The sequence below is a fragment of the Zonotrichia albicollis genome, chromosome 3 (genome assembly GCF_047830755.1).
Source record: "Zonotrichia albicollis isolate bZonAlb1 chromosome 3, bZonAlb1.hap1, whole genome shotgun sequence".
Taxonomy (NCBI): domain Eukaryota; kingdom Metazoa; phylum Chordata; class Aves; order Passeriformes; family Passerellidae; genus Zonotrichia; species Zonotrichia albicollis.
Genome location: NC_133821.1, coordinates 13070909 through 13081591, shown reverse-complemented (window position 1 = coordinate 13081591; position 10683 = coordinate 13070909). Strand labels below are relative to the sequence as shown.

At 58.0% G+C, this 10683-nt stretch overlaps 2 protein-coding genes across 2 annotated transcripts; one reads left to right on the top strand and one right to left on the bottom strand.

Annotated features, from left to right (window-relative positions):
• Window positions 1–4540: 4540 nt before the first annotated feature.
• Window positions 4541–10683, bottom strand: THBD (thrombomodulin). Its single transcript, XM_074536747.1, has one exon. It carries the CDS (start codon window positions 10681–10683, stop codon window positions 9013–9015), a length of 1671 nt encoding a protein of 556 aa, XP_074392848.1. The 3' UTR covers window positions 4541–9012.
• SSTR4 (somatostatin receptor 4) lies at window positions 5271–8511 on the top strand. Its single transcript, XM_074536748.1, has one exon. The coding sequence runs from the start codon at window positions 5271–5273 to the stop codon at window positions 6492–6494; it is 1224 nt and encodes a 407-aa protein (XP_074392849.1). The 3' UTR covers window positions 6495–8511.

Below are 10683 nucleotides of genomic sequence, written 5' to 3'. Positions count from 1 at the left end.
AGCTGTTTGCAGATGGGTTTGAGGAGGCTGTGGTGCCAAAATTTGGGAAGCACAGTGGGGGTTTCGTCATGGGATGAGCAGCTGGAATTCCCAGGAAAAGCCTCTCCTCTGCTCAGGAACGATCCAGGCTGTGGGAATGGCTGGAAAAGGGCAGAATCCATGGATTTGAGTGGGAAAAAAATCAATGCCTGAATTAAAAGAAGGAGCAAATTCCCAGTGAGGGTGTATCCAAGATTTCCAGGTGTTCCAGCCCATCCCAATGTCCCCTTCCCAACTCTGGAAGCACAGGAAGCTTCCTGGCTCCCTGATTTCCTCCCCCTGGAGCTGCTCCAGCTTTTCTATTTTTGAACTCCATTCATCCCCAGCCGGCTTTCCATAAAAATTCCTGGTGCCTCTGGCCTGGAAGCCAGGAAAACCTCCAGGAGCCCATAGGAAGCAGCAACGCCTCTGGATCCAGAGCTCCAAAGTTATTATGGAATGAGGGAGTGGGGAGGTGATGTCAGCCTGGATGTAGGGTGGATAATGCATCCCTCTGTCCCGGCTCCATCCTGCTCTTCCCAAAAATCCACCACAACCACAGAGGGAGAAACTTGGGAATACTCAGGGATTTCATATGGAGCTGTCCTTGCTTTCCCTCTATTCTGTATTCTCAGTTCTTTCCTTTTCCATCCGTTTTGGGACACAGAGCTCCTAGCAAGGAAAACCCCATCTTATACTCAGCCCAAATTCCCGTGGAATTTGCTTCCCAGTGCTCCTTTGGTGTTTCCAAGTTGGAAATCCAAGCTCATCCATTGCTGTTGAATCCAGCAGGATTCCAGGTGCCGTTCCAATGTTAATCAGGATTTCTCATCCCTGCCAGCCTGGGAGGAATTTTTCGAGCAGATTTATGGAAAAGAGCCAGAGGGAATTGCCTCATCATCCCCAAATTCCTTGGGAGCTGACCGTCTTTGAGACTGGGATCAGATTGGAGCTGGGACAAGGATAATTCATGGAATGGGAAGAGCCACTGGAGCTTCCTTGCATTCCTTGGTCACTGCCCCACCCCAAAGCGAGGCTGGATCCTCTCCTGATTCCTCTCCACAATCCCGGGATCCCCGAGCTTTGGGACACCACCACAGTTCGTTGTCCCCCATCCCTGCATCCCGATCCCCCATCCCAGTGGGAATTTTTCGGAGGAGCAGACACAGGAGCATTGAGCGGGGCCTGGAATGTGGCAGCAGCTGCCAGAGCCCAGGAGCTCCCGGGAAAAGCGCCAGGCCGGGAATAAGGAGCTGCAGTGTGGATCCCAGACTGGATAAACACACCCCAGCTCCAACCTGGCATCGGGAATCAGCCTCTGACCTCCGGCTCCACTTCCCGCCGGGATAACGCCACCTCCTCTCCCACCGGGAAAGGGAAACCGAGGCCTTTGCACGTTTCCCAGGTTTTCCAGGGGGAAAACAGCAGGGAAACACCCTGAGGAGCAGCCATGGATCCACAGAAGTGAAATCCAGGATCCAAACATCATCAAAATTCCAGGCTTCTCGAATTTTTGGGGGATATTCACTTTATAAATTCCCAAAGTGGATAAATCCTTTTTCCTTTTTTTCCCACTTATCATTCATCCTGGAATTCTCCCAAAATTTTTCTCCAATATATTCATAAACTACACGGGAATTTTTGGGAATTCCTTTACTTCCCAAAACAAATTCAGATTTTTTTTTTCCCCAGGAAGGAGCAGAAAGCTTCGAGTTAAGACAGGAAAAGCTTGGGAAGTTCCAAGGTTTTTTCCTGGGAGACAATGCCAGATTTTGGCCAAGATCCTGCTCCCAATCCAGGTTTTCCCACAATTCCCCCAAAAAAATTGGAGGTTAAGGAGGGGGAAAAAATATTCAAATTTGGGTTTTCTGGAATTTGGGAAGGATCCTGTTCCCACAGTTCTTGTCATTCGTGGGGATACCTTGGAGATTTTAATCAGCTTTAAAAAATTACAAAACCATATAAAATTGCAAACCACAAGGCCCGAACGTTTCCAAGCATCCCAAATCCCAGGATTTGGTGGCTCCCAGGAGAGGGCAGCAAATCTCCACGTTTCAGGCTTTCCTCGGGAAAATCGGGAAGGAGAGAGGAAGGGGAGGAGGAGGCGGGGAAATTTGGGAGCAGCCCATGGAAGTGGGGAAGGAACATCGTGTCTTTTAGGATCCCTTCCAAATATTCTGGGATGGTGTGGAATTCGTGGATTCCGAATTGCTGGAGGCTCAGGGAAGATCCAAGGGGTGGAAAAGGGATTCCATAGGGGATTTACCTGGAAAAGGGGAGCGGGACCCTTTAAATGGGAATTCGTCCAGGAAAATTCCCCTCCATTCAGGGGTTCATTAATTCCCAGAACCACAGGCTCCTTTCCACTTTTCCCACTTTTCCCAAGTCTTTGGGATCCAGCCCCGGTGAGAGAGAAGGACAGGGATCCCTGGACAGGGATAATGGGAATAAAGAGGAGAACTAACTGGATTCCAGGATAAGGAGAGCTGAACAATTCCCTTGGACATCGGGAAAAACACATTCCACTAAACCCCAGGATGGTTTCCCTGGAATTCCTTGACTTAGAGGCTCCCCTACAAACTCCAGATCTTAAAATCCCAGAACTGCTGATCCCAAGATCCACACGTTCCTTGGGATGCACCGAGCAAATTCCGCTTTTCCCTCAGCATCAGAGCGGGCTCCAAGGTTGGGATCTGGGGCAACTCCTGAGGGTGGGATTGAGGAGAATCCCAGGATTTCTAGGGTTTGGGCTATCCCAGGATTTTATGGATGCTCCTGAAATGGGAAGAAACCCCAGACTTCCTAATCAGGGCATCCTTATCCCACAGGGAGGCTCCAATCACCTGGAATTGTCCCCCTGGGGCCAAGGTTATTTCTGCTCCTCCCAATCCAGATTTTTCCATGGAATTCTGGGACCACCTTGTGGCTCAAATCCATGGCGGAGTTTCCTCCTTTACAGTAAAGGAGCATTTAAAGGTTTCCTGTTGCTCCGGGAGGTGGAGGGGGCCCATGGAATCCGCGGCCTCTTCCATTGTTTAATTCCATGTTTTCCGGTCTCCTGCTGCAACGGGAACGCCCGGAGCTCCTGAGCTGGCACCCGGGAATTTCTGTGTCAGCACAGTGGGATCCCATTGCCCTTTATCCCACTGGAACACCCCATGGAATTGGGGGTGGAGATGGGGTGCCAGCATTCCCTGGATATTCCCAGCGGGATCAGTGCCAGCTGCACCATTAACCACGGTCACGGATTTAAGCAGCAAGGAGAAAATCCACCTGCTTTCCCAGGATTTCCAAGCCCATTCCCAGGAGTATCATATAGATGTTTATCCCTATTCCCATCCTGGCAGTAAGGCCCCAGATGGGCTCATTCAGACAGCTCCAAATTCCCAAAAATTCCCAGTGCTGAGGTTTTGGGATGACTGAGGCAAGTTTGCTTCATCACTTCCTGGCCAGGGTTGGGATAAATCAGATAAGTAGGAGCTGAGGGAGAAGGGAATGTTGGAAAAAAGGAGGATCTAGGGGAATTTCATTCCCAACAAGTCTGTGAGAGGAATTAGGTGGGAACTGGGCTTTGCTCCCAGGGAACAAAAGGGATAACAGGGAATGGCCTCGGGAGACATTTAGATTGGATATCAGGAAAATTTCTCTCCCAGGGCAGTGGTGGACTCCTTATTCCAGGAGGGATTTAAATTCGCGTGGATGTGACACTGGGGGACCTGGATCAGTGCTGGGTTAACATTGGATTCCATGATCTTAGAGGGCTTTTCCAACTTCACTGATTCCTTTATTCCATGACGCTACTGCTCTTTGATTCCATGAGTCCGTGATCCCATGATTCTATGATTCCATGACCTGGGCTGAGCTGCTGCCAGAGATAAGATTCCCTGGATCCCTCCCATCAAAAAAAAAAAAAACAAACCCCAAACCCAGCAATGGATTTTTTTTTTTAATAAACCCAAAAAAGATGGAATTTCCTCCTATTTTCACTTCTTGTACCCTCAGTTCCAGCACGGACTGCGAAACGGGGTGGAATTCCCTGTGGGTTTGGATGTGGGGCCAGGCCGGGCTGGCCCTCACCTCTCCAAACGCGGAATCCTGGGATGCGGTGCCGCAGGGAAAGGGCGGCTCTAGCGGGAAGGATCCGGGGGCCCTGCGGCGCTGGGAAGGCGGGAATGCGCGGCAGGAATGCGGGATGAGGGATGCGTTGCCAAGGCAACCATTCCTTCTCCATCTCCTGCCTCTCCCCGGAGCCACGGGGGGATGCGAGGGCGGGGTGCGGGATTTGGGATGCGGGATTCGGGATTTGGGATGCGGGATTCGGGATTTGGGATGCGGGGGGGGGGGATCGGGCTGCGGATCCCGCCCTCCGCAGCGCCGGGAAGGAGCCGCTGGAGCGGGAATGCTCCGGCCGGGAGCCGCAGGACAGCGCAGCCCGGCGGGAGAAGGGCGGAGGGCGCTGCGCTGTTTTCCAGAGGAAATCCTGGAGCAGAAAGTTGCGCCGCGTTTATTTTTTCACGGAAAGCCGATGCCTGCGGCATAGGGATGCGGGAGAGGGGGAAGATCCTGCGGGTCCATCCCTGCTTTGTCTTTCGCTTTAAAAGGTCCGGATCTTCCCGGTCATCTGATCTAGGTCAAGTAGGACTTTCCGTTGGCGACGGATCCCACCGGAGCATCTTCCCACAGCGGCTTCTTCCCCACGGCAGGAAGTAGCGAGGCTCCTTCAATCCCTGGAATACTGAAAGGTAAGATATTCCGGGCTGGCTTTCTCCTTGGCAGGGTGAATGAAATCCTCGAGATTTGCAGGGGCTCCTTAAGGTGGATGGCGTTGATTCCCAGGCAGGGCTGGGATTGATTCCCAGGCCGAGCTGGGATTGATTCCTAGGCCAGGTTGGGATTGGTTGCCAGGCCTGGTTGGGATGGATTCCTGGGCCAGGTTGGGATTGATTCCTGGGCCAGGTTGGGATTCCCAGGCCATCCCACCTGGTTTGAGGAGCCCCACGGAGGGTTAATTCCCACCCCACCCCACAGCCTCTGAGATGCCAAAAAACCGGGATGCTCCGGCCTAAGGAATGACGTGGAGGTGTCCAGGCAGGGAGAGGGTTGATGGAGGGAGTCAGGGGGTGGTGGATGGAGGTTCCCACTCCAAGGGGAATGTGGCCACTGGGATTTCTGTGCCCCACAGCCCTCACCCCTGTGCCCTGCCCGCAGGCTGACCCCATCACTGCTCTCCTGTCCATGGATCACCTCCCGCCATGAGCACGGACGGCGAGCAGCTCCTGGCAGCCGGGATCCCCCTCTGGAGCATCTCCAGCTGGGCCGGCTCTGAGCCGCCCCCCAACAGCAGCACGGCCGTGGCGGCGGTGGGAGATGCCAGGGGGCCCCCGGAGCGCGGCGGGAGCGCGGCGGAGATCGCGGGCATGGTGGTGCTGCAGTGCATCTACGGCCTGGTGTGCCTGCTGGGGCTGCTGGGCAACGCGCTCGTCATCTTCGTCATCCTGCGCTACGCCAAGATGAAGACGGCCACCAACATCTACCTGCTCAACCTGGCCATCGCCGACGAGCTCTTCATGCTCAGCGTGCCCTTCGTGGCCACGGCGGCGGCGCTGCGGCGCTGGCCCTTCGGCCGGGCGCTCTGCCGGACCGTGCTGGGCGTGGACGGCCTCAACATGTTCAGCAGCGTCTTCTGCCTCACCGTGCTCAGCCTGGACCGCTACATCGCCGTGGTGCACCCGCTGCGCGCCGCCTCCTACCGCCGCCCGCGCGTCGCCAAGCTGGTCAACGGCGGCGTGTGGCTGCTGGCGCTGCTGGTGGCCTCACCCATCCCGGTGTTCGCCGGCACGGCTGTCACCCGCGACGGCCGCGCCGTGGCCTGCGACCTGCTGTGGCCCAGCCCGGCGTGGGCAGCCGCCTTTGTGGTGTACAGCAGCGCGCTGGGCTTCGTGCTGCCCGTGGTGGCCATGGCGCTGTGCTACCTGCTGCTGGCCGGCAAGATGCGCGTGGTGGCGCAGGGCGTGGGCTGGCAGCAGCGGCGGCGCTCCGAGGGCAAGCTGACGCGCCTGGTGGTCACCGTGGTGGCCATGTTCGTGGTGTGCTGGCTGCCCTTCTACGTGGTGCAGCTGCTGGAGCTGCTGCTGCCCGGCCGCCTGGACGCCAGCGCGCACAACGCCTCGCTGCTGCTCAGCTACTCCAACAGCTGCGCCAACCCCATCCTCTATGGATTGCTCTCCGAGAATTTCCGCAACTCCTTCCACGGCGTGCTGCGCCGCTGCCGCGACGCCGGCCTGTGCTGCTGCCGCGCCGCCGACGCGGACAGCGGGGACAGTGAGGACGAGGAGGAGCCGCTGGATTACTGCGCCGCGCCCCGCGGGGACGCCAAGGGCTGCGTGTGCCCCCCGCTGCCCTGCCAGCAGGACCCCCTGCGCCCCCAGCCCTGCTGCGCGCCCAGGGCCCTCCTCCCCAAAACCACCCCCTTCTAGGGGACCCCAGAATCCAGGGTGAAAGGGGATGCCGGATGGAGAGGGCCCGCGATGCCGGGTCCGACTGGCGGGTGCGCCGCTCTCCGAAATAAAAAGCCATAAGACTGGCCTGGGATGGAGCAAATTCCATGGATTGAGTGGTTATTGCCGTTGATTGAGTGGTTATTGCCGTTATTCCGGCATCCAGGAGCCTCCCCCGGGGATGGGGAGGATCCCAAGATGTTAATCGGGAGCACATGGCCCTCCTGATTGATAAATGATAAATTCCCATTTCTTCCCAAGAGACAGGGAGACACCAGGGAAAATCCCAAAGCTCGTCAGCTCTTCTGCATCTGCAGCAGAATGAGATCCCATCATACACACCTCCCTACCCAAAATTCCCAGGATTTTGGCACACCCAGGACCAAATTTCCACCAAAAAACCAGGAGAACCAGATTTTGGTGAGCTTGGAACCCCAGGGTGAGGAGCAGCACATGGAGGCCCCATGGAGCGAGCCACTTCCAGCTTCTTTGGGGTTTAACTTTGTCCTTGGAATGGGATCGGTGTTGTCCATTATTCATGGCTCATTCTTTCCATTTTAATCCCACTGGGGAAGTAACCAGCAGGGAACATTTTCATCCCTGAATGCTCCAGGGTTTTCCTGGATTTCTGGGGGAATTTTAGGGAAGGGGAGAAAGAACAGACCCTGAGCAGTTCCTCTAAACCAGACTGGCAAAACTTTATTGGTGTCCACACAGGATCTCCATGAGACAATTCCATCAGACAGGGTAAAATTCCAATAAATAAATAAGGATTTACAAATGGGCCCGGGGGGAGCAGGCCGGGGTGGGGGAGAGGAAAAAACAGGGAGTGCTGGGAATTCAGGACTCCGACGCATCACCATAAGGAAGGAATTTGTGATAAGATAAAACTCCGAAGTGGGAATTGGAGATTAGAGGGGAGGAGGAGATTTTGGGGGTGTGGTGGCAAAACCTGGGATCCACCCAGGAATGAGCAGGAGTTTGAGCTGGACAACAAGGAAAGATCCATGGGAAGCAGATCCTGCATATGAGATGATGCCTCAGCAAAGTCTTTCCACTCTCAAACCTTATAATTTCTTTCCCTTCCTTTTCCTTGGATATTTTCCCAAGTGACACCTCTATATTTTGATATCTCTTTCTGGATAATTACGGATAATCACAACAGCTCCCTCCCTCCCACTGCAGCCAAACTGTCCTAAAATAAACCTGGCACATCCACAGGCTTACAGCCCTCGCTCCATGTGGCTTCACTTTAATCCATCCCCACGGATCCAGGGACAGGACCCTCAGTTATGCAGCCTTCAGGATAACGACCTTTTAGGAAAACCACAATTCCTACAAACGCCTCATTTTGATTTTCCTGGGAATTTGCAGGGAAGGTTTAGCATTCCGGGGGGATGCTGAGTGCTGGGAAGTTCATAGGGCGGGAGGGGGGAATGTGGGGGAACAGAACGCCCCTGTTCTGATCCCAGGCTTCCAAAACTTCTCTGGGATAATATTTCACTGGCATAAATCTGCCAGTGGCCGCTGGGACAGCAGCCGGAGCAGGACCCCCTTTGGCTCCCCAGGGAAGGATGGAGCTGGAAAACCAGATTCTTCTCAGAATTCTCCCCCCGGGCTGTGGCTGCTGGAATCCCACCCTTGGGAATGTTTGGCTTGGGCTAGAGTCAGCCCTGCACGAGGGAACAGGGAAAATCCCTGTGGGGTAGGATGGGTCAAATCCAAATCCAAAATCCAACAATCAAATTTAAGGCAACAACAGTGGAATGTCGTGGAAGGACCTGGATGTGGCTCTGCAGCGCCGCAGACTTTCCTACAAAATTCACCCCAGCAGCCTTCGTGTCCCTGTTTAACCTCCACATCCCGCAAAAACTAAGGAGAGGGAATGGGAATCAGGAATTTCAGTCCCACCTTGGTGACACCGAGCCGGGTCCCTGCTGTCACCAGTGGCTTAAGGTGACAAGTGCTTCCCACAACATCTTTGCTCCTCCTTCCCTCAGCTTAAAACAAGCAAACCCCATCCCAAAGGAAAGCAGGAGCCTCCCGGCTCGGGAGCACCATCCAGCCGGGGGGAGTGGGGTTTGGGTCGAGGTGTCCTTCCAAAGTCCCCGCCTTGGTCACACCGTGCCCTCATCCCACGGATTTAGAGTCACTTGCACATGGAGCAGTCCCTCCTGGATTTTTTTCCTTGCGGTTTTCCCGACCGCCGGCTGGGGAAAAGGAAAGCTGAACGCCAAGGAAGCGGGAACAAGGAGCGGGAGCGGAGCAGCCTCGGGGTGTTCTGCTGTCCCCGCTCTCCTGCGCCGGCGTTCCAAGAGCCGGCTGGAAAGCAGCGGGTATTTCTGGGAGTGATGTGATCCCAGCTTTTCCCGAATTATCGTTCAAAAATTCCAGCCGGGGCGCGAAAGGGAGGTGGGGGGGGAGGGGGTAGCGGGGGATAAATGTCACCCAGTTCGGCCTCCCAGTGTCCAGTGTCCGTCCGTCCTGCCCGCTGTCCCTACGGCTTCTGTGCGGCGGGGACGGGCTGGAGCCCCAGCTCCTTCTCGTGGGGGCCGCTGTACTTGTAATCCATGGAGCCGTGGGAGCGGCAGCGCTTCCTGGCCAGGTGGAATCCCAGCGCCGCCAGGGCCAGGACGCTCAGCAGGGCCCCGCCGGCGATGCCCACCACCACGCCGGGGTGCAGCGGCTCCGCTTGAGGCGGGGGCCGGCTGGGCACGGGCGTGCGCGGCTCCAGCTCCAAATCCCCCGAGGACGCCTCCTCGCCCTCCCCGTCCAGGATGGCCATGCAGTCGATGCCTTGGAGGAAGTAGCCGTGGGGACAGTGGCACTGGAAGCTCCCGGGGGTGTTGGTGCAGTTGAACTGGCAGTGACCGCTGTCGCACTCATCCATGTCTATGCACAGCATGTCGTCCTCGTCCAGCAGGAAGCCCGTGGGACACTCGCAGTCCCAGCCGTCGTCGCCGCACAGGGCTGGGCACTCGGTGGTGTTGCAGAACGGGAGGCAGCGGGAGGGATTCTGCGGGTCCACGGCGTATCCGGGGTGGCAGCCGCAGCGGTCGCCGTCGGGCCGCTCCTCGCAGCGCTGCTGGCACGCCAGGTCCCAGCAGGGCGGCTGGCGCTGGCAGTGCCCGTCCACCATCCTGTAGCCTCTGTGGCACTGGCACTCGAAGCCGCCCTTGGTGTTCACGCACTGCTGCTCGCACGGCCCGGGCTCGCTGGCGCAGTCGTCGATGTCCTCGCAGCTGACGCCGTCGGCCGCCAGCTGGTACCCGACGGAGCACATGCACACGAAGGAGCCCTCGGCCACCACGCAGTGATGCTGGCACTGCGCTCCCTCGCACGGCGAGCGGCACCCGCGCCCGTCCGGGGCCAGCACCGCACCCTCGGGGCAGGAGCAGCGCGGCCGCCCGCGCTCCTCGGCGCACGTCCCCGCGCAGCCGCCGCCGCCCAGCTCGCACGGCCACGCTCCCGGCGTGTCGCGGCCCCAGCGCGGCACCGCGCCGTCCCCGTCGTCGCAGCGCAGCCGCAGCCCGAGGTCAGCGATGGTGGCCACGCTGCCCGGAGGCAGCGCCAGGAAGTCGGCTCCGCGGGCGCCGAAAGGGGTGCTGTAGGTGACGGGAACACCGGGCTGGGTGGCCAGGCGGGGACAGCTGCCTCCGTAGCTGTACTGGCAGAGGAAGCCGTCGGCCGGCTCCTCGCAGCGCCGCTCCTCCCAGCTCAGCTGCCGGGACACGGTCACGCAGCGCTCGCCGCAGCGCTTCCCCGACAGCGCCCAGTTGGTGTAATCGGTTTTGTGGTCGCCGGTGACCCAGCTGAAGCCGCGGAGCAGCCGGCTGGGGTCGGTGCAGGGCAAGGAGGGCTGCAGCGACAGCCCGAGCCAGAGACGCCCCTCGCGGTTCTGGAGCAGCAGCGCGATCGCCTCCTCGGCCACGGTGGAGCGCACGGTCATGAGGTGCCCCCCGCCCCGCTGGCAGCCCTCGCTGGCGCCGGAGAAGGAGCGGGACGCCCAGAACACGGCGAAGCACTCGTGCTCCAGGCACTGCGCGCCCGCAGGGGACACGTCCCGCGGCTGTGCCCGCGCCGCCGTCCCCAGCAGCAGCACCAGCAGCGGCAGCAGCGGCCGCATGTCCCGCGGAGGGGGCGGCCGGCGGCGCCCCGAGCTGAGCAT

What these genes read in the sequence shown, in the direction of transcription:
- THBD (XM_074536747.1), bottom strand. Translation starts at nt 10,683, where the DNA reads ATGCTCAGCTCGGGGCGCCGCCGGCCGCCCCCTCCGCGGGACATGCGG.
- SSTR4 (XM_074536748.1), top strand. Translation starts at nt 5,271, where the DNA reads ATGAGCACGGACGGCGAGCAGCTCCTGGCAGCCGGGATCCCCCTCTGG.